This window comes from Psammomys obesus, unplaced genomic scaffold (assembly GCF_907164565.1).
Source record: "Psammomys obesus unplaced genomic scaffold, mPsaObe1.curated_primary_1811, whole genome shotgun sequence".
NCBI classification, from domain to species: Eukaryota; Metazoa; Chordata; class Mammalia; order Rodentia; family Muridae; genus Psammomys; species Psammomys obesus.
In genome coordinates, this window is record NW_026596046.1 from 18,565,193 (window position 1) to 18,587,614 (window position 22,422).

General features: G+C 39.3%; 1 protein-coding gene across 1 annotated transcript in view; it reads right to left on the reverse strand.

Moving 5' to 3' along the window:
• The window catches only part of Blm (BLM RecQ like helicase), an 84,372-nt gene that overhangs the window by 43,309 nt on the left and 18,641 nt on the right, over positions 1-22,422 (reverse strand). Inside the window, exons 2-10 of the mRNA XM_055623623.1 lie at positions 18,904-19,005; positions 16,741-17,426; positions 13,511-13,637; positions 10,008-10,126; positions 6,698-6,830; positions 5,747-6,414; positions 3,056-3,247; positions 1,948-2,066; positions 493-606 (exon numbers count right to left, since the gene is read on the reverse strand). Of these exons, the coding sequence (XP_055479598.1) occupies positions 493-606; positions 1,948-2,066; positions 3,056-3,247; positions 5,747-6,414; positions 6,698-6,830; positions 10,008-10,126; positions 13,511-13,637; positions 16,741-17,426; positions 18,904-19,001 (2,256 nt within the window). The 5' untranslated portion in view covers positions 19,002-19,005. The remainder of the gene's footprint in view (positions 1-492; positions 607-1,947; positions 2,067-3,055; positions 3,248-5,746; positions 6,415-6,697; positions 6,831-10,007; positions 10,127-13,510; positions 13,638-16,740; positions 17,427-18,903; positions 19,006-22,422) is intronic.

Genomic DNA, 22,422 nt, shown 5'->3' on the forward strand with positions numbered 1-22,422 from the left:
TTTCTTTCTTTCTTTCTTTCTTTCTTTCTTTCTTTCTTTCTTTCTTTCTTTCTTTCTTTCTTTCTTCTTTCTTTCTTTCTTTCTCTCTCTCTCTCTCTCTCTCTCTCTCTCTCTCTCTCTCTCCCCCTCCCTTCCTTCCTACAAAGGTCATTACTAGACGATTACTGGTTTTAGTAACAACATGTCACCGTACATTTCCTGATGTGTAAATTATACTGTACTTATTAAGGGAATGCTATATGATCAGGAAGTGCACCATGAAGTAAATTAGTATTAATAGGGCAGGTCTGCAACTTACTCTCAAGCGCTTCAGATCAAACTGATGAAAGAACAACAATAAAGGAGACAGAGAAGCTTTTAGCATTTATACTTGGGGGTGAAGGTTATACAAGAATTCTTTTAATGTGTATAAAAATTATGATCAAGTTCTTAAAATATATTTACTTTAGTGTGTTGTAATATTACACTAAAAGTAGTGAAATCAATACATACCTTTTCGGGAGTAACATACAAAAGCTTGATAATTGGGTCTTTTTTTGATAACTGGAGATAAATATTTGCAGCTTCTGAGTCAGTCTTATCTCCTGTCAGATAGGTAGCTGGAATCTAAGTTAAAAGTAATAATTTAAATTTTATTTTACTTATACATTAATTAGATATAACTGTTTTTTTTTAAGTTTTATAAGTCATATACATCTGCCAAAAGAAACAAATACCTTACTATAATAACAATCAACACACACATTCTTACTTTCAAGTTTTGTTTTGTGAGTTAGTCTCACTTGCGACTCAAACTTGTGATTCTCCTGCATCATCAGCTTCCAAAGTACTGGTATTATAGGTGTGTCATATCTAGCTAGTACACATATTTTAAAAAATTCATATTAAACACAACTCCAAACAGCCTTTCCACCTAGATGTGGTGGCATAAGTGAGCAATCCCAGCACTCAGGAGAATGAGAAAGGAGGATTAGGAGTTTAAGGCCAGCCTTGGCATCATAGCAAATCTGAAGCTAGCTTGTGGCAAGATGCTTTTATGTCAAGAAAAACTGCAAAAGGCTCCCCACTGTTCCTTTCATCCTCTATAATGCTTTACCTCTTCTATCTGTAAATAAGACCAGGGTGTCTGTATATGTCTGTGTGTGTGTGACAGGGTCCCACTATATAACTCTGGCTTGCCCGAAACTTGCCTGTAGGCCAGGCTTGCTTATAACTGACAGAGAGGGATCTTTTTTGTTTCCCAAGTGCTGGGATTAAAGGTTTGGCTTGGGGATTTAAGGTTTGGTTGGTTTGGCTACTTTCACAGGTCTCAATGTATATTCAGGTTTTAGTGTACAGTGATGATGGATGATGGCTCTAACACCATGAACAGCCGGGCATGGTTACCATCACTGCAAACTGACATTCTTTGGAAGAAGAATCAAACCAGTTGTCACACTGATATGATGTGATTCATAACACTGTAATAAATTCTTTTGCAATGTGAAGAACTTAATAGAATGCAGCAGCTATAATTCCTTCAACCTAGCAATGAAGAAAAAGACAGGTGTACAGACACACACATGTGCTCAGAAAAAGAGCTATGATCTCACACTAGCCAAAAAAAGAAACCTTTTTATATTAGAAAAAAAAAAAAAAAGTAGACCAGCAAAATATAGGCTAAGAGTTCTCACTAAAATACATTCTTGTAGAAGAATAAAATCAGATTGCATTCAAGTGTTTTAAAACATGTGTTTCACTCTACATCTTAATTTAACTGTATGCTTTATTTATTTAACCATATTTATTTTTTGCAGTATGCTAGGCAAGCACTCTGCCATGGAGCTATATACCCAGAGTAATTTGTGAATTATTCTTATAATTTAACAACAGTTAATAAGATTTCCTAACTTACTGAAAAGTGTTTCTAAGGCACAGTGTTTATAATAGTTTTATGTAATAACTTACATCAAAGGAAGTCAGCTTTTGGACTTGATCTACTATTAGTGATCTCAAAGGAGAAATGACAACAGTGACTCCAGGAGAAACACAGGCAGGTAACTGGTAACACAAACTTTTACCACCTCCTAAAAGACAAATAATGAAAAAAATGTCAGCTTCCATCTTGAGTGCAACTTTGTAAAAGTTACAGAGGAAACCAAATATAATAAAAATCAAAATAGAGTAAACTTCTTTTGCTTGTGGCAATATAAGGGGTCTCTAAAAATCCCAACTCTAGGACTAACATAATTATTATGAAAATTACTCTTTTGAAATAAAAGGGTAAAAGTACTTGTGCACTCATCTCCCTGTCTCTGCCTTGCCCCATGCTCTCTGTGTATGGCAGGCAAGTCCTCTACCACTGAACTATGCCTCCAGACCCCAAGAACATATTTTAAAATAACTACATGATTATATTCTAGTTAATTTGCAATTTTGCCCATCTACTAATGGCAAAAGCTGGACTAGGTAGTTGGGTTTTTTTTTTCCTTATCAGTTACATTTTATTAACTCTGTATCCCAGCCGTGTCCCACTCCCTCACTGGACTAGGTAGATTTTAGGACTTCAATTTATCTTTTCCATAAAGTAAATAAACTTCATTTTGGGATATATGTAGACATGTCAAGGAAAGAGTGGGATGCTGAGAATAGAGACCTGCTGCTCTACCACTTAATTAGCTGCATGAACTCAGACATGGCACTTAACCTGCCTAGGTTTCAATTTCCTCATCTATAAAATGCAGGAGGCCAATGGCTTAAAAAGAGTTGTCTAAAAGAAACTTCATCTTCTGTTCCCTTCTTGGCTTATTTAGATTAAAAAAAAGAAAATTTCCCAAAGAAAAGTTCGACATCAGGTCAACCCAATGACCTTTGGGTTAACAACCTTAAGGACCTATGAACCTCATCATGTCAACAACTGACACAGAGGCTGAGGTGATGGTTTCTTACTGTGGTCTGGGGGTCTAAAGGGTCCCTAAACAATAATAATGTGAGGTGTTCTTTTTATTTCTATTAAAGAGCTTTCATTTAACATCTGCCAATGGACTCCTGCCAGTTCTTATCTAAAAATACATACCAGTGGGCATTAGGATAAAGCAATCTTCACCAAGCAGCGCAGCATTGATGGCCTCTAGCTGATTAGTTCTAAAATTATGCAAGCCAAATTTCTTATGAAAAATCTTCATCATTTCTTTTGTATGTGGAAAATTAAGACTTTGAAAATGTTCATGTTTCAGATTTTTTGATGATAAATTTTGTGCCAAGTTATCTGCAAAAGCAATCAATGTTTAGAAAACATCAGTGCATTAATACAGTAACATCATTTAGCATTCACCTTCTCCCCGCAGAATCAATGGCACACTTTCCCTACGGCACACTTTAACTGTTTACAGGCCTTCCTTCTTAGTTAGTCTCAGGTATCCCAAAGGGCCTAAGTCAAGTCTTTCCTTGACTTTTCTGCAGTCCTGACCAATACAATTTGTTCGTCCTCCCCCTTCTTCCTTGGTCTTTAAGACAACCACACCCTTTCTACTTGCTTCATTTTACTTCTGCAGTGCTAGGGAGCCAATCTAGGATTTGCACATGCTAGGCTGCAGTGTGCCATCGCCAGGACACAACAGTGTGCAGCACACAGTGGGCTATACCCCGACACTCTACACCAGCTTTCAATTCCCTTTCTTGGCTCCACGTCTCCCGCTCCTTAACTTTTAGAAGTCTTTTAAATACTTTGGGCTGGGATCTTGACTCATTCTTATTTGGAGTTATTTTTAGCCCAGTGATCTTAAACATAATCTGTGTGCAGAGAATGACTAGCTGTTTCCTGATGTCCTCCTAAGCTCCCACCCTACACACATCCAACTGGCTATAAGACACTGCTGTCTTTCCTTTTCTTTCTTTCCAAACAGAGTTTCTCTGTGTAGCCTTGGCTGTCCTGGACTTACTCTATAGACCAGGCTGGCCTCGAACTCACAGAGATCTGTCTGCCTCTGCCTCCCCGAGTGCTGGAATTACAGGCATACAACACTGCACCCAGTTGACACAGCTTTCTTTTTTAAACATTTTTTATTTATTTACTTTCTTTTTATTCTATGGGTATGAGTGTTTTGTCTGCATGCTTATCTGTGGATCACGTACGTTCCTAGTCTCTGAGGAGGCCAGGAGGGTGTTAGAACCCCTAGAACTGAAGTTGAAGACAGTTGTGAGCTGCCGTGGGGGATGCTGGGAACCTAACCCAGGTCCTCAGAACAGGCAGTGTTCTTAACTGAAAAGCCACCTCTACACTGCCAAAACACATGTCCACTTGAATGATTTTTACAAAGTTTTAAATTCAACAGTCTGAAAATGGCCCTTCTCAAAGCTTTCTAAATCGAACTCGGCCTCCTGACTGCCCTACTTCTGTGAATGATGTCATGGTCACCCAGGTTTGAAACCTCAGCGCCACCTGAACTTCTCGGATACTTCTTTCACTGTCTCTCACATTGCTCCTCGCTTGCATTCTCACAGCGGCAGCTCTGGTTCAAGAGAACAAGAGACTCTCACATACCAGCTTTGGCAGCTCCTCTCACTTCAACACTCAACTGTCTCAAAGATAATTGCAGACATTGAGTATGACACATTCTAACATACCAAAATAAATCCATTAGTGGCTATTTTAAAGGTCAACAGCATCACTGTAAGAACAAACTCAGAGCTATTAAGTCATCAATGGCAAAAATAGGGAGGGCTGTACTTCATAAAACTCTGAACATGTATTCTTGTTCAGTAAAACCATTTTGAGATAACTTTATAGGGCTGACGCAAGGCTTTAAAATTAATTTAGGCTTCACTCTGAGGCTTTTGCAGTAGCTTAGTTCATTCCTCATTAAACTGCGAACTCCGACATGACTTTTCTGAAATCTTCCCAGAGTCCAACTCAGCACATGGCACACCATGAGGTTTTACTAAGCAGTTAAGGGCTGTTTGCTTGTTTTGAGACAAGGTCTCACTCTGTAATCCAGGCTGGCTTCAAACTAACTCATCTTTTTGCCTCAGCTTCCCAAGTGTTGAGATTTCAGGGGTGAGCCACCACAATTAACTTAATATTTATTGAATTTTTTGCTTTCATATCCTTCTTATGCTGCCTCAGATTTTAATGTGAGACATGAAACAATTCTGTACTTTGTAAGTGAATTATTTCTTATCCAGAATTCTAAAAATATACATATTTTGAGGATACAAATTCACCTTTTTAGCTGAGCGTGAAGGCACATGCCTTTAATCCCAGCACTTGGGAGGCAGAGGCAGGAGGATCTCTGTGAGTTCAAAGCCTGGTCAAAGTGAGTCAAGGACAGCCAGGGTCATTATCTAGAGAAACCCTATCTTGAAAAACCAAAAAAAAAAAAAAAAAAAAAAAAAAAAAAAAAAAAAAAAAAAAAAAATTAACCTATTAATCTTGCCTACTCCTAAACCACTAAAAATTTGGCACCCACAAGCTTTATTGTTTCAGGGACTAGAAAATGCTAGTTTAAAGGCAAAGGCATCTGTGATGACTTTAGAGCTTTACTACAATAGGTTATAATTAGACATTTATAAACCTACAGCTGCTACAGAGACAAAAGAGCAACTTGCTTTTGAAATTGTGATTTGTAATTCATATTATCAGTAGAAATTTGCATAGAAACAATGCATTCAGGCAATGATGTGCTGCTATGCCTTTTATCATACAACTCTTATTTTCGACAATTTGTTTTCCTATAATATTTAAGCATCCAATTTATTTTAGACTTACCAGTGTGATTCTGAGTTGACTCTGAGAGGTTTTTATTCTGAGCAGTTGATGCCACTGAAAGAGACTTTGTCTTGGCTGAAGAAATCCTCTCTGACAGAGATTTAACTGGCCTACCTTCCTTGATAGGTGGGTAGGCAGCTGTGGAAGATTTGTTGGCCGAAAAACTGTGCAATATATTTTCCCAGTCATCATCATCATCATCATCAAAGTCATCAATGTTAAAATTATCAATCTCATAGGAAGCCTGGACCTCTCTCTCTACGTTATTTCCTGAAGCAGCATGTTTATTCTGATCTTTCACAGTGGTGCTTGTGAGAACATTTCCTGGGAAAGAAGTGCTTTCGTTTCTCTTTTCCATCCTTAATGTTTCAGCCCAGTTGCTACTTACAAAGGACTTCTGTAAATGGGAATTCAATAACGGCCTTTCAAAGAGATTCTTCGGGGTGGCTAAGAATCCTGTCTTTCCTGGAGTGGTGGTCGGTAAACATTCCTCAGTGGAAAGGGAATGTGAGGAAGGGTTTGGAGAGTTTAACTCTTTAATAGGATGCTCCACAAGGCAGGAATCACCCTGCACAGTGTTACCAGGTGAATCAAGCCTGTGCCTCCACAGTGAACCCAGAAGACTGACATCATTTCCAAAAAAGTCTGCTTCAGCCAGGAGTTTTCTTCTGAAGAAAGACAAGAGAACACATTAAATGTGAATAGTTTGCTTATAATAGTCACAATTTTCACCTTAATTTTTAAACCCAACAGAAACTATTAAAATGTATTTTTTTCCCAGTCTCAAAAATTTGAATACAGGTCTTAAACAAATGGTTTGAAAATGAAATAAATAGTGATGTGACTATCACTCTTACGTCTGGCCAGACAGCCTGGACACTCCGCCCATTTCTTTACTTGGGTAGTGAAACTGTAACCAGATATCATCCAGAAGGAGAAAAATCAGGGTACCTTATGCTTCGCTGCTGAAGTAGCTCATTCCCACAATTCAAAGCTTTTAGCTCATCAACAGGAACAGTATCAACTAATTTACAGATGTGCTCCATCACATGAATAAGCTGTTGCTGAATACTCATCTGTCTGCCTATAAAGCAATTATAAAAAAATAAAGAAGGAATGAGGTTGGAACCCAGAGCCCCAAAATGCCAGGCAAGAACTCTACCACAATGTGCTAACAAGCCCCTCCACCCTTTTCTTTATTAAGCCATACAACTAAGAGACATCATTGCAAAGGAGCTGATGTTTCAGGTGAAGAAAAGGAAAGAAATGATTTAGGGAAGCAAGATAAGCAAAGAAGTAGCCACTCAACTTCAAGGGCTTTTTTAAAAAAAAGTCACTTTACATGGACTATAAGCTAGTATTCTCTGGAGGCAAGAAAATAAGAAAGGAAAAAAAAAATGCTCAGAGAAGAAATATGAGACTACATAGCTGTACAGGAAAACCAGTCAGTGGATGGGCTTAAGAGGCAGAAGGAGATAAGAGGAAAAACAGGGGCACACAAAAACAGTGTGGGGATATCTTCATGAGAAAGACCCAGGAAGCATGGATATCTGCTGGAACTGTGGGAAAAAGGATATGGTTGTGAGGTGCTAAACACGGCACTGCTGAGTTCCTGTGTCATTCTGGCTTTCTATGTAAGGAGCCCCAGACTGGAAAGAGAAGACTGCACAGTGGTTTTAAGAAACTTAAAGCCAAGGGAGGCTCAGAAAAATGGCAACGAGCTCAGATCTCCCTGCTAGACAGACCACATCCCACTTCAGACTACAAGGAAAACCCTTGACCAAAGCCTCAAAGGATAGTGAAGACAGACAACCATTGTTCTGATTAAAAAAAAAAAAAGAAAGAAAGAAAGAAAGAAAGTGAATGCCAAAAGCTACACACTAGTAACCGTCACGTGGACTCAAGGCAAAACTCTAGAACATGCTATCAAAATATAGAGCTGCTTTGTAGCTCTACAAAGAGGAAACAATTACGGAATTAGGGAGAGTTTACAAAAACAAAACAGCCCTCTTACTGTTCTTACTAGACTGCAGATAATAATAGTTGCTATTTTCTGAAGGCCTATAGTACACCTTGAGCTCTAACAACTATCCACCAAGGTAGGCAGTATGCTCTTCATTTTGTACAAGAACGCTTGAGAGCGAGGTGTGGAGCTGCATGCCTATGATCCCAGCTCAATAAATCAAAACTCAGTAAGATCCAAAGAGGTTTAGTTAAAGTGCTATCACTCTGTCAGGAGCAGGAAGGAGATGGGTCTGTACCACAGATCTGCACTTACAACTTACACCCCATCCCTTCACTCTTCTGTCTCAGATCTTGTTATTTCTAGAGGCCTATAACCTAGTCTTTTGTAATTTCATAGAGAAGAGAAATATCTTGAGAAAGAAAGGTTCCTAACTAGGTGATTTCAGCTAAGAGGGAAATCTCTCATGAACTGAAGGCCTCTGTTCATGTCCTTATCTTTGGAGCCAATATAATAGAGAAACTTAAAGATGGAGAAACAGGCTAGTCCCATGTTTATCAGGTGAATTCATGAGCCTCCAGGCTGTTGGTTCAAATCCTAGCTCTGTTGCTGACCATTTAATTTTTTAATTCTCCTAGACCTTAGTTTCCTTATTTCCTTATCTCTAATAAGAGATAACAGCAACTTCCTTAAGGGGATAAATTGAGGATTAAATAGTTTGCATTGTAGGGCTCTTACAAGAGGAAGAAACAGGGATTTCAGGACATTTCCAGTAAGAAAAGCAAAAGGCCAAAATGAAATAAAATAAACTCGGAGATAACAAAACCAGAGAACACTGTCTGCATGCAGGCATCTGCTCTACACTTAGGGTATAGATGTGTTTCATGAGTGTCTCAAGAGTAGGTCATAAAACACACAACCTACAGAAATATTCAGAGAACAGAAAAGAGCTCCTGGGTATCCAGAGATTGACTAAATAAAAACAATAAGTACAAAAAAGTTAGTGATAAAACTAAGAACTTTTAGCCAGGTGCGGTGATGCCGGCAGCTAATCCCAGCACTCAAGAGGGACCAGCAGTTTGAGGCCAACCTCATCTACATAGTGAGAACCAGTCTCAAAACAGCCTGAGAAAATTTCCCTAAAGCATAGAAAAAATAAGAGATATGTAAAAAATCAAGGATGTATGTGTCTAACACAAAATGGCAGAGGTTCTAGATGGAATAAAGGAAAGAAAAAACATTAAAAAAAAAAATACTACCAGAAAAAAACTTCCCGAATGAAAACACACATTTCTGGCCTATTTATCTAGGAAGCTGAAATTAAAGGTAGAAAAGCAAAAAATTGCTATTTTTCAAAGTCTTACAAAGCTGTTAGCTTATACTTGGACAGGAGGGAAAAACAAAAAAGAAAGAAATGGGCTAGAAATATAGATAACAGGTAGAGCACAGAGGCCCTGAGTTCAATTCTCAGGATTAAAGGAAGCGAGGAAAAGGAACAATTTAACAGGGAAAAAAAAACTAACTTACAATGGACATCCAGACCGAGATCAGAATGTATATGATGGAAGATATATTAAAATGGAGGAATGATATACAAATTATTGTGGCTGTAAAGAGAACTCAAAAGATGTGTGTGGGTATGTGTGTGTTTGTTTGTCTGTATAAAACTTACAGGAGCTTTCTGTAATTTCAGTACTCAAAGCAGCCTGGCATGGTTGTGCATGCCTTTAATCGCAGTAGAGGCTGGCAGAGATATGTGAGTTCGAGGGCAGCCTAGTCTACCAACTGAGTGCAGGACAGCCAGGGCTACTACAGAGAAACAAAACAAAACAAACAAACAAAACTGAAGTCAAAGCAGGAAGCCAATGAATTCAAGGCCTGCCTGGGATATATAACAAGACCTTCTCTCAACACACACACACACACACACACACACACACACACACACACACACAAACACACACACATACACACAGACTCAAACCAACAAAACTCAAAAAAATTCTAAGGATTTTAAATTCACCTAACAAAGATTAATTTTACAGGAAGGCAAATTCTGGCTCTACCTGTGAAATGAGTCAACAAACAATATTTTCAAGACAGAACGAGCCTTGTGAGCTGTTGAGTTCAGGAGTTGATTGTTCAAGTGCATGCTAACTAATCAATGAACCAGAATGATTTATGGTATCAGAACAGAGGATACAGTACACACACAGTCATGAACCAATACTGTGCAGCTACAGTATGCAGATACAATTATTTTATTTACAGAAGTAACTGAAATAGGTTTTTCAATACCATCACAGTCTGTATTGGTTCCTGGATCCCGTTCCTGTGTAGTCATTTCCTCTGGTTTTGCCAAAAGATCTTTTGAGGTGCTAAGAGTGTCTTTTTCTTTGTCAGAGTCATCAAGATCCCTTAGCATACAAGAAAGAAGAGTTATACCAATCATGTTTTAGACCAAATAAACACAAACTTTTTCTCCCACTATTTTTCTATAGAAATAGAACAGATAAAGGAAAGGTTTTCCTTTTCTTCTTTGAGACTGGGTCAAGCATCACAGGATGGCCAGGAACTTGCTATGTGGCCAAGGCTCCCCAAGTGCTGAGCTTATAGACGTGTACCACATCTAGCTAGGAAACATGTTTGTATCTCTCTTTAGCTGACTCAAAGTCTTTCATCTTCTGGTCCCAAGAGACCCTTTCAACTCTTATCTCTAAGTATATCCTTTCAGTTATACTAGGCTCCAAGAAACTGCGCCACTGACGTCTTGTGAGCGCTGTGTTGTCTAGGATCACGGCTTCTGTTCTCTCAATCTGAAAAACCTACTTTCCTAAGCTCTCTATATCCAAATTATACATGTTCCTAGAGTGCCAAGTGTTACTTCTCTATCTTCCCCAGAAAGTAGTTTTTTTTGTTTCATTTTTCGAGACACGGTTTCTCTGTGTAGCCCTGTCTTGGAATCACTTTGTAAACCAGGCTGGCCTCAAACTTAGAGATCTGCCTGCCTCTGCATCCCTGAGTGCTGGGATCACAGGCGTGAGCCACCACGCTCAGCTCCAGAAAGAAGTTATTAATAACATTGTTTTCTGAGATTCCAAGCAGCTTTACCCAAACTTCTCTTATTAGGCCAATGTGCATCATGTGTGTATGTGTGCAAGCCTTCTATATACCAGAAAGTGGGGCCTACACACACACACTACAAATTATTTAAAAATATATTAACTAAAAAACATGGTTTGATTGGATAAAAAAAAAAGTTTAAGCTAGGCGTGGCACACAGTTATAATCTCAGCACTCAAGTTGTGGGAACAGGATAATCAGGAATTCAATGCCATTTATGGCTACAACAATGAGTTTAAGTTGAGATGTCGCTCAGTCCATAAAGCACTTACAGTGCAAACATGAAGACCCAAGTTAATATCCACTTCATTCACCAAAGAGGCAAAGACAAGTAGATCATACGGGTGGCTGAACAGTAAGCCTAGCCAAAATGGTGAAAGAGCCTGTCTCAAAAATAAACAATAAATAAAATATAACAAATAAACATAATGATGAAATAAAATATGCATAAAATTTAAGCATATATTACATATAATGTATCTAAGAAACATTTATTTCAATTTTACAATATGTGCTGGTTTGAATAAAAATGGCTCCCACAGGCTCATAGGGAGTGGCACTATTAGGAGGTGTGGCCTTGTTAAAGATGTTGGAGTAGGTGTGGCCTTGTTGAGGAAGTATATTGGGGGGCAGGTGTGAGGTTTTAAATGCTCAAGCCAGGCCCAGTGTCCCCTCTCTGCTGCCTACTGCTCCAGATGTAGAACTCTCAGTTACTTTCCAGCACGTCTGCCTGTGCATTACTATGCTCCCTGCCACGACAGTAATTGACTAAAGCCAGCCCCAACTAAATGCTTTCTTTTGTAAGAGTCTCTTCACAGCAACAGAGCACTAAGACACAATATGTACAGTTAGTCATACTAAGCTGTAATAGAAAATAAAGTATCAACCTTGTACATAATCATTTCTAATTATGCTTTGGATCTAAAAATACATGTTTAAACACCTGGTGATGCTGTTTTGACAGGTTGTGGAAATCTGTGGAACACAGGGCCTGGCTGGCAGACAGCGGCACCAGAGGTAGACCCTGAGAGTTTAGCTCAGCCTTTCTTCCATTTTTACATCCTGACCCACCAACCTGTAAGAGTATCAGTCATAAGCTCCAGCTCCACATGCCTTTCTTATGATGGCCAGCACCCTCTGAAATTATAAGCCAAAATAAACCCTTCTTCTCTCAAGTTGATTGCCACAGCAATGAGAAAAGTAATATGCTAAGCAAAGTTACTCAAGGTATAAGAACTCAAAAAATTATTATATATGTATGTATGTATATATATATATATATATACATACATACATATATATATTATCTTTCAAGATGATGTTTTTCTGTGTAGCCATGGCTATCCTGGCACTCACTCTGTAGACCAAGCTGGCCTTGAACTCACAGAGATCCATTTGCCTCTGCTTCCCAAATACTAGAATTAAAGGTGCCACTACTGCCTAGCAAAATTACAAAATTTTAAATGTAGCAATATGGAGAATAATGTTAGAGAAAAGAATCAGAATCTGAAATTAACAGTTGTGTCAATTACAACGTGAAAATCAAGCAGATGAAGAGGAAGATCAAAACCAAATAAGGACAAGAGAAGTTTGGAAATAAATATATTTGTTTCTTCTTATTTAAAATTCTAGTTAAGGTAGCTACAATGTCATTTGTGCAATAGACATATTTAATAAAGAATAAAGCTAGGCATTCAACATAGAAAGAGTAGAGTAAGCAGAGTGCCTCAATGGATCTTAGCCCACATAGTAACTGTTTCATTAACTGTTTATGTCAAATAGTAACCATACTTCAACCCTCATCACTTCTTCAAACATCACAATACAACTGTTAAAGCACAAGTCAGAGGCTGAAGAGATGGCTCAGAGGTTAAGTACATTTGTTGCTCTTGCAGCACCCACATAACAGTGTACAACTTCCCCTAAATCCAGCACTAGATGAGCCTGATACCTCATTCTGACATCCTCGGGCACCAAGCATATATAGTAGTGCACATACATAGGTGCAGGCAAAGCACATCACAAATCAATAAAACTAATAATAAAAGTGTAAAGCACAAACTAGAAGGAAGTACACAGGGCCACACAAAAACCTTCTTCCTTTTCCTAATGCAGACGCTACTCTGTGGGGGTCTGTTTCTGTCAAAATAGCGACTGAACAGTATAGTAGACATCACCCCGGACTGAGTTTGATTCAGTCAGTTCTCCTGCTTATGTCTCTGGAATACGATGTCTTTAAAGTATGACCAGTTAAATAAAACAGTCATTCTTCTTCCCCAAACCATGGTAGTTCCCACATGGAATCCTTGGCACTCAGGAAACTAAGGCAGGAAGATCCTAAATTCAAGGCCAGCCTGAGTTATGTAGTAAGTTTTTTGTTGTTTTTGTTTTTTAGACAGATTCTCACTATGAAGACCAGGCTAGCCTCAAATTTACAGAGATCCATCTATACTGCCTCCCCAGTGCTGGAACTAAAGGCATGAGCCACAAAGCCTAGCTAAGAATGGTTTCTAAGCAATCAAATAAATAAGCAACAATTTCTTGAATGCTTTCATTTGAATACAAAATAAACCACAGAAGCACAAAGAATGTTTATATAGAAATGACATTATATAACTAATCTACATTACTTAAGGCATCTTAGAAACAAACAAGAACATTTTTATTAACTATTTTACCTGGAGCATTTCAAAGACGAAGAAGCAGTAGAAATAATTTCTTCTGGAGAAGGTGGAACAAAATCTATATCATAGTCATCGTCATCATGTAATTCAACTTCATCTATATTGTTCTTTTCACTATTATCTAAAGAAAAAGTTGATAAACAGATTATTTATTTATTTATTTTTGTTTTGTTTTTTCAAGACAGGGTTTCTCTATGTAGTCTTGGCTGTCCTGGACTCACTTTGTAGACCAGGCTGATCTCAAAGTAACAGAGATCCACCTGCCTCTGCCTCCTGAGTGCTGAGATTATAGGAGTGCACCACCACCAGCCCAGATTATTTTAATGATTATTGAGACAGGAAAGGCATGAGTTCTTATGGGTGAGTGCTTTTTCGGTCAACTCATAATAAACAATCAGAACATTTTTGACAGGAGTTTTGTACAGGTTAATGTTGATTTTTTTTTTTTAAATAAATAAGTGCGTCAACTGTTATAGGACTGAAGCTGGACTAAAGCCAAAGATTTGCTTAGGGAATTCAATACCCATCTCAAGTTATACTACAAAACTCAGGCTTTGTTTCTTCTGTTTTCTACTCATTTTTAAGTAAGAGTAATATGCAGCAGGTAAACCTAATATTATAGAACAAACACTGTGGGCTTGTTTTGTTTCTGTTTGTTTGGTTTGAGACAGAGACTTGCTACATAGCCTAGACTTTTGAACTCTTTATCTTCCTGCCTCCACCTCTCCATGCCAGGATCACCACAGCTGGCATACACATCGCTACTATACAGATCAACCGTCTTCTCTATCACAGAGCTGTCCTAGCTATAAGAGCATCTCTCCTGCTGCTCTCTGCCCAGTATTCTTTTGAGAAATAGCAACACAACAGATTAAACTTCAGTTTTGCTGGTATTATTATTATTATTTTAATTAATCACTTTTTTGCCTTCTCTTATTGTGTGGCAATTTTAGTGGAACTGCGTGTTTAAAACTTTAGTCTTTAGATGTAACATATACCTGTAATATGAGCTACTAAGGAGGCTGAGGCAGAAGAGTGGCCTGTAATTCCAGCTATCCTGAACGTTAAGGTAGAAAGACTATAAGCCTAAGGCATATGTAGACAATTTGTGGTGAGATTCTGTCACAAAATAAATAGTAACTAAAAAGCTGAAAACTATAACTCAGTGATAGTTTGTCTAGTATCAAGGCCCTAGGTTTAATCCCAAAAACAAAAGAAGGGGGTTAATGCTCTTGAGTACAGGGGACCAGGACCAAGCCGAACAACAGAGCAAGATCTGACTCAAAAAAAAAAAAAAAAAAAAAAAAAAAGCCAGCAGTGGTGGTACATACTTTTAATCCCAGTACTTTGAAGGCAGAGGCAGGCGGATCTCTGAGTCTGAGGCCAGCCTGAGCTACAGATTGTATTCCAGGACAGGCAAAGGTATACAGAGAAACCATGCTTCAAAACAACAAAAAACAAAAGAGGGAGGGAGGGATGAAGAGAGGGAGGGAGGGAGAGAGAGAGAGACAGGGAGGGAGGGAGAGTATACAAGCAAATACAGGACTGGACAGATGGTTCAGAGATTAAGAGCACTGACTGCTCTTCCAGAGGACCCAGGTTCAGTCCTCTTCAGAGGACCCAGCACCCACAGGGCAGCTCACAACTCTCTGTCTCCAGTTCCAGGTCACACACACATACAAGCAGGCAAAACAGAAATGCACATAAAATAAAAATAATAAAAAAGAAAACAAACAAAAGGAATTCCTAGGAAAGAATTATTTCCTGTTATTGTTCCCAAAGACCTTCCAGTGGCAAGAGATAGAAGACAATGATGCTCAGAATTTTGAGGTTATGTTAAGCTAATGTTCACGTTAATGTCTTAGTTTTAAAGAACATTAATAAAGAAAGAAAAGGTGAGAGAAAGGAGGGAAGGGAATGGAAAGAAAGAGGGAGGAAAAGAAGGAAAGGGGAAGAAAGAAAAGAAAATGCACTCTTCTGGCCACTGAAGGCACAAAGTACACAGGTGCGTGCGCACACACACACAGTTAAAACACTTATACACATACATCTCAGTTAGGGTTTCTATTACTTTGATGAAACACTACAACCAAAAGCAACTTAGTGAAAAAAAAAAAAAGTTTTTTTTATTTTACAACTTGTAGTCTACCATCAGAAAAGTGATAGCAGGGACTCACAGAAGGAACCTGGAGGCAAGAACTGTTGCAGAGGCCACGGAACAATGTTTATTAGCATGCTCATCTTGTTTTCTTACAGTACCCGTCAGCTCAGGGGTGTCACTGCCCAGTGAGCCATGCCCTCCTAAATCAACCATCAATCAAGAAGATGCACCATAGGCTTGCCCACAGGTCAATCTGGTGGGAGAATTTTCAAGTAAAGAGTCCCTCTTCACAAAAAACCTCTAGCTTGTTTAAGTTGATACAAAACTAACCGGCACAACATAAAATAAGAAAATATTTTACACAGCTCTACAATCAATGCTTTCAATGGCTTAAGCTAAGTACGGTTACAAGAATTAAAAAATTAAAGCTTAAAAATGACAATGAACTAAAAATAATTTTCAGGACATGTAAATTTTTATGAGTTTGCTATAGCTAAGCGCAGTGTTTATAGCATAGTGAAACGGCTTGCAGCATCCTAAGCCTCCAGTCACTTTCCAGTGACTCAGAGAAGCGTCTACCTAGTTCTACCAGCTCCATTCACAGTATGTTCTCTATTCATTCTTGAAAAAATGTAACATTTGCATTTACTGTACCTTTTGGGTAGCTACAACTGTTTGGATATACAAATATATTCCATTGTGGTACAGACACCTACAGTACTCACAGATGCATACTTTGGAGCCTCTGAGCGAAGATGTATAGGTAGCATGTTCTGCCATCCAGGTTAAACTGAGTGCACTATGTTTGCCTGACAGTCTAATGACGTAGTTTTCTCAACATATCCTTGTCGTTAAAGTGATACATGACTGCAGTTAACAAGATAATTAGAAATTACTATCAATATTGCTATTTATAATAGCAAGCCATTAAGAAATTACACATAAAGGCTCATCTTACCTTCCAATCCTATCACCAGACACTGACTTTAATCTCTGCAGACCTTACTTTCTTCATGTATAAAATCATAGAGCTAAACTATTATATTTATCACTGTTCCCAATACTTAGCTTTAAATTAAAAAGTATTGTAAACACGCTGAAATGAAAATGAGATAATGGCTACCTCTTTCAACTTCCAAATGAGTTTTCAAACACTGACTTTCCTGAGTATCTTTCTTCATGAGCTCTTCAGAAGCAGGTTCATTGTCGATGCAAATCACATCATTACTTAGGCATTCTGACTCATCCTCCTGTTCCTTAGTTAAATCCACTTGCAGGCTTTCATGGGAAAAAGGAGTCGAGTCAGCCTTTGCTGTAGTTGTTTTATGAGGTGGTGGTTTAAAAAAGTTTTTCTTAATCTTTTTCGATTTCTGAACAGTGCTCACTCTTGTGACAGGATTTTTGGTCAGTGAAACAAATGCATCTGATGCTGAAATATCAAAGTCGTCTATGTCAGCCCAATCATTGAGGGAATCTAGCGAAGAACTAAAGTCTAATTTCTTGAAGACAGCAACGTTGGGTTTCTTTGCAGTGGAGTTTTTTTGGGTAGTACGTAACACTTCCTGAGGAATCTGTGCCACATCCGGCAGTGAAGCTTCGGAACAGGTCCCCTTGGTTTGCTGTCCTCCAGACGTTTTAAAGAAGTCATCGATCCTCGGTGGCTGCTTTGGTGTGTGGAGTGAAGGCTCGGTGAATGAAAAGGCCTCAGACACATTCACATCTTTCTCACTCAGTGCAGGTGTTTTTACCACAGACACACTGGTAAGAGACACATCGCCTTCTGATGTTTTCTTTTTAAAAGTAAAACCTCTGAAAAATAATAGAAAAACTGGTGAAATAACTTGTTTCTAGTGCTGGGGACTGAACCCAGGGCCTCATTTATGTTAAGCAAGCATTCTATCATAAAGTACAATCAAGCCCCTGATGAATCCATTTCCATTTTTTAACAAAGATTTATTTACTATGTATGTAGCATTCTACTTGCATGTGTGCTTGCAGGCCAGAAGAGGGGACCAGATCTCATTACAGATGGTTGTGAGCCACCGTGTGGTTGCTGGGAATTGAACGCAGGACTTTTGGAACAACAGCTAGTGATCTCAACCTCAGGGCCATCTCTCCAGCCTCCATTTCCATTTTAACAAACTCATTCACCTATAAAACATTTTTTTTTTCAAATTCAAGTTACATTAAAGCCGGGTGTGGTGGCACATGTCTTTAAGCCAGCAGTCAGGGAGGCAGAGGCAGGTAGATCACTGTGAGATTGAGGTCAGCCTGGTCTACAAAGCGAGTCCATGGGCAGCTAAGTCTACCCAGAGAAACCTTGTCTCAAAAAAAAAAAAGTTACATTAATTGCATTACAAATGAACACAGAAGCCATTTCCCTGTGCGGTTTTGCAAATTCACCAGGTAACATTATCTATCCCGTTGCTGCAATCCTTCCCTTCAGAGGCTAATAACTGGGCTTTGAGAGTTCCCGGCCAGTCACACACCTATTTCTCAAGCTGGCAGCCCTTAATATCACCTTCAGAAGAGACAGAATGTGTTTTAAAAAAAAAGAGGCTCGGCGTGGCTTTTCCTACTCTGACAAAAACTTTTAAGGGAGAAGAGTTTAAAAAATAAAAACAAAAAAAACCAAAAACCCAAAAACAAGCTGCTGAGATCTGAAGGACATAAAAGGAGGCGAGAGTCCTGGCTGTCTGAAATTAATGACATGAAGGTCAGTAGTGACTTTAAAGCAACTTTAATGCCAGGTGCCTGGAGCAGTGCCTGCGACGTGGTGAGGCACAACCTAAACACCTAGGCACCTTAGGAACTTGGGGTAGAGCTTGTAGGGAGCAGCAGAACTAGAGAGTGGTCATTTCCCTATACAGTTTTGCGGAGCCTATGAAATTATATTAAAGTACAATATCTGTCCAAATTTACAAGAAAATTCATTACTTGTTTATTCAACTTTACTGAACAAATAAGCATGTGCTAGGCCACATGTAAAGCTAGAGCGATCACACCAGATGATCTGCTAGCACGTACTCTACTATGCTTTTGGAAAGTGGGAAAAGCAGCTCCTCTGTAAAATGAAAGAGCCGGAAGAAGCTGGGTGTGGTAATCCCAGCACATGCGAGGAGAAGGCAGAACTGCTGCAAGTGGGAAGCCAGGTAGCCTAACCTATGCAGCGAGCTCTAGGCAAGCACGAGCGACACATGGGCCCTCTCTCAAGCAGAGCTGAAAGACAAGAGCTCCATCTGTATGACACCTGGGCTGTCGCCTACACGCGAATGGATATACTTACGAAGATTTGGGTTTTGAAAGGCTGAGTTTATTATTAAGTTTTCTGGCTGAGTGACGCTGCAGTTGTTCTTGTAGATTGTTCAGAGGAACAGCAGCCATGATCCTAAAAAGGAGGAGGGCAACCATTAGTGGAGTTAGGTACTTTGCATCACTCAGCCTATTTATTAAGGAGGTAAAGGACTTGACTCAAGCAGCCACTGTTTGCTCCAAAGGTGCCTCAGTAACATGTTTTGCTGCTTCTTTTATTTTCCTTTCCTTTCCTTTTCTTTTCTTTTTTTTTTTTTTTCAGTCAACAGACTGCTTTAACATTCAAATCTGGTGACATTTAAAACACATATTTTTTGTTGTTGTTTTTCAAGACAAGGTTTCTCTGTGTAGCGTTGGCTGTCCTGTATTCGCTTTGTAGAACCACTGACTCCCTGAGTGCTGGGATTACAGGCATGCGCCACCATGCCCAGCTAATCCACATAATTTTTAACTAGCTAAAGATTTATGTGAGTAATAAGTAAATGGCCCCATTTCCCCCTTTTTTCAACAGACTCTAAACTCAGCACAACAGATATTAAAAAAGTGATGGTTAGCAAAGGGCTTGTGGGAAAAAAAAAAAAAAAAAAAAAAGGGACCTGGCCTAGGCTTGGATGATAAATGGAAAAGTGACGGTGTGTGTGTGTGTGTGTGTGTGTGTGTGTGTGTGTGTGTGTGTGATGATCAAAGCACACTGGAAACCCAAAGAACACCAGTAGGTGAATTCCCTGTGCAGAGGTAAAAATCCAGTAAAGAGAGAACATCCACAACACACGCAAAGGTTGACCAGCAAGACAGCATGCTGCATAGTCATCTGGCTCCAGCCTAGAACAGTTTGTCTAACAAGTTGTCACACTGCTTAGCTTTCACCCGGAGAGAGCACAGCTCAAGCCATCTTGAAACCACTGAGCTGAAGAAAGACAGCTGTGACCTATGAACGGTTTTTTAAAAAGCTGTTTCAGATGAATCATAACCCCCTTTCCCTGCTCTATTTGGATTTACAACAACACTTATTATTAGTGTACATGTGCAAGTGTGTAGGACGAGGGACACACCTGCCACCTCACAAACATGGAGGTCAGGGGACAACTTTGTGCAGCTGCTTCTTTCCTTCCATCTTTACCCAGGTTCCAGGGATGAATCCTGGTCCTTGGCTTGCAGAGCAAGACTTACTGCTTTACAGGCCCCTCTGTTTTTTCCTGATACAAGGTGTGGTGGTTTGACTAAGAATGGCTCCCACAGGCTCTTATATTTGAATGCTTAGTCACCAGGGAGTGGAACTCTTTGATAGAAGGATCAGGAGGTGTGGCCTTGTTGAAAAAGTGTGTTTGCGGTTGTGTGTGTGTGTGTGTGTGTGTGTGTGTGTATGTGTCAGGCTTTAAGGTTTCAAATGCCTATGCAAACCAAGTGTCTCTCTTCCTGCTCCCCGCAGGTCCAGATGCAGAACTCTTTCTTAGCTACTTCTCCAGCACCATGTCTGCCTGTGTGCTGCCACGCTCCCCACTAAGATGCAAATGGACAAAGCCAACTGTAAGCAAGCCCCCAATGAATGAGTTGCTGTGGTCACAGTGTCTCTTCACAGTCACAGAAGGATGACTAAGTCAGAAGTATTTCAGTTGAATGAGGGATAGTTCTATTGTCATGTTAGGCATAATTATAATCTGGCTAAATATACAATGCATTTTGTGATTGTATATGGGATAGTTATATCATGTTAGGTGTAATTATGACATGGTTATTGTTTTCATTTGGTAAGAATGACATTAAGAGATACGATCATGTCAAGTTGACAAGAGGTGAACCTGCAAATGCTATTCTTGGTTGTCAACTTGATTACATCTGGAATTAACTAAAACCTAAATGGCTGGGCATGCCTGTAAAGGATTCTTTTCTTTCTTTCTTTTCTTTTCTTCTTTTCTTTTTTTTTTTTTTTTTTTTTTTTTGACAGGGTTTCTTTGTGTCTCCTTGGCTGTCCTGGACTCGCTTTGTAGACCAGGGTGGCCAGGAACTCCAAGTGATCCACCTCCCTCTTCCCAGAGTGCAGAGATTACAGGCATGAGCCACACCACACCTGGATGGGATTCTTTTCTTAATTAAATCATTTGAAGTGGGAAAAGCCACTTTTAATCTGGATTTCTAGGTGGGAAGATCGGGCCAAATCTTCTGCTAGCAGCCTATGTAAAGAACATAAAAGAAGGAAGCTTTTGCTCTTTGTTTGCTCTCACTGACTAGTCCATTCCTTTACTGGCATTAGAGCCTACTTCTTCAGGATTCTGGTGTATACTGAAGACCAGCTGAGGCATCCAGCTTTGTGGACTGAACAACTACTGGATTCTTGGACTTTCTGTGGGTAGACAGCAATTGTTGGATTAGCTGGACCACAGCCTGTAAATCATTCTAATAAATCCCCTTTATAAATACATATATAGAAATTATATACACACATATATTAATTCTATAAATTCTGTTCTTCTAGAGAACCCTAGAGACCCTAGGTCTCACTATACAGCCTTAGCTGACCCCAAACTCATGAACCTCCTGTGTCTGGTGCTAGGATCACAGACATACCATATCTAGCTTACCATTCCATTTTTATGATACATTTTTTTATATCATATTCATACTTGGAGACAGGCCACACTATACTGTTCTAAAAGTTTACTTTCTGAAAATGGTGATATTTAAATTGAGTCATATTTTAACTCAGTAACTAGAATTGTCTTATTGAGATAGCTCAATGGGTAAAATGTTTGCCTCACACTTGTGAGGGCCTGAGTTTTAAACTAAAATCCATGTGTAGTGCCTATCTGTAACCTTGGTGCTTCCATAGTAAGCAAAGACAGGAGAATCTCTGGAAGCTTGAGAGCCAGCTAGCCTGGTACATGCAGTGGACAATCAAGAGACAATGTCTCAAACCACATGCACGCATGCACGCATGCACGCATGCACGCACGCACGCACGAGGGTTCCAAACAACGAATCAGTCTTTACCTCTGAGAGTGATGACTCTTTTTCCAAGCACCAATGTGAAGGCATAAATTAAAAACACTTAGCACGTTCAGCCCAGCACAGTATGGCATTTCAGAACCCTTATGACTATCAATATGTTTCATGTTTGACCAGTGGAATCCACTTCAGATAAATCAGAGTCATAACAATCACAAGTACAATTTGGGAAGTGATGAAAAATGTCTTTTACACAGAAAAAAGAAGGTATGACATTTTAACAGAACACAAGTAGGCAAAAAGCTAAGCTGGTGCAGAGCATCTATGCATGCGCAGTCATGAAGCACGGTGTGCTGGAGCACAGCTCTTGTGTGTGTGAAGGAAACTTACGCTACATAGTGAGGCAGTCTCCAAAAGAAACAATGGAAAAGTAGTGAATCAAACAAACTGGAAAACCATATCCAAGCGAGGCAAGGCAACCCATCATTCCAGCATAGGAGGCCGGGGAAGGGGGATCACTGACTGCGTTTATGGCCAGCCTGAGCTATAT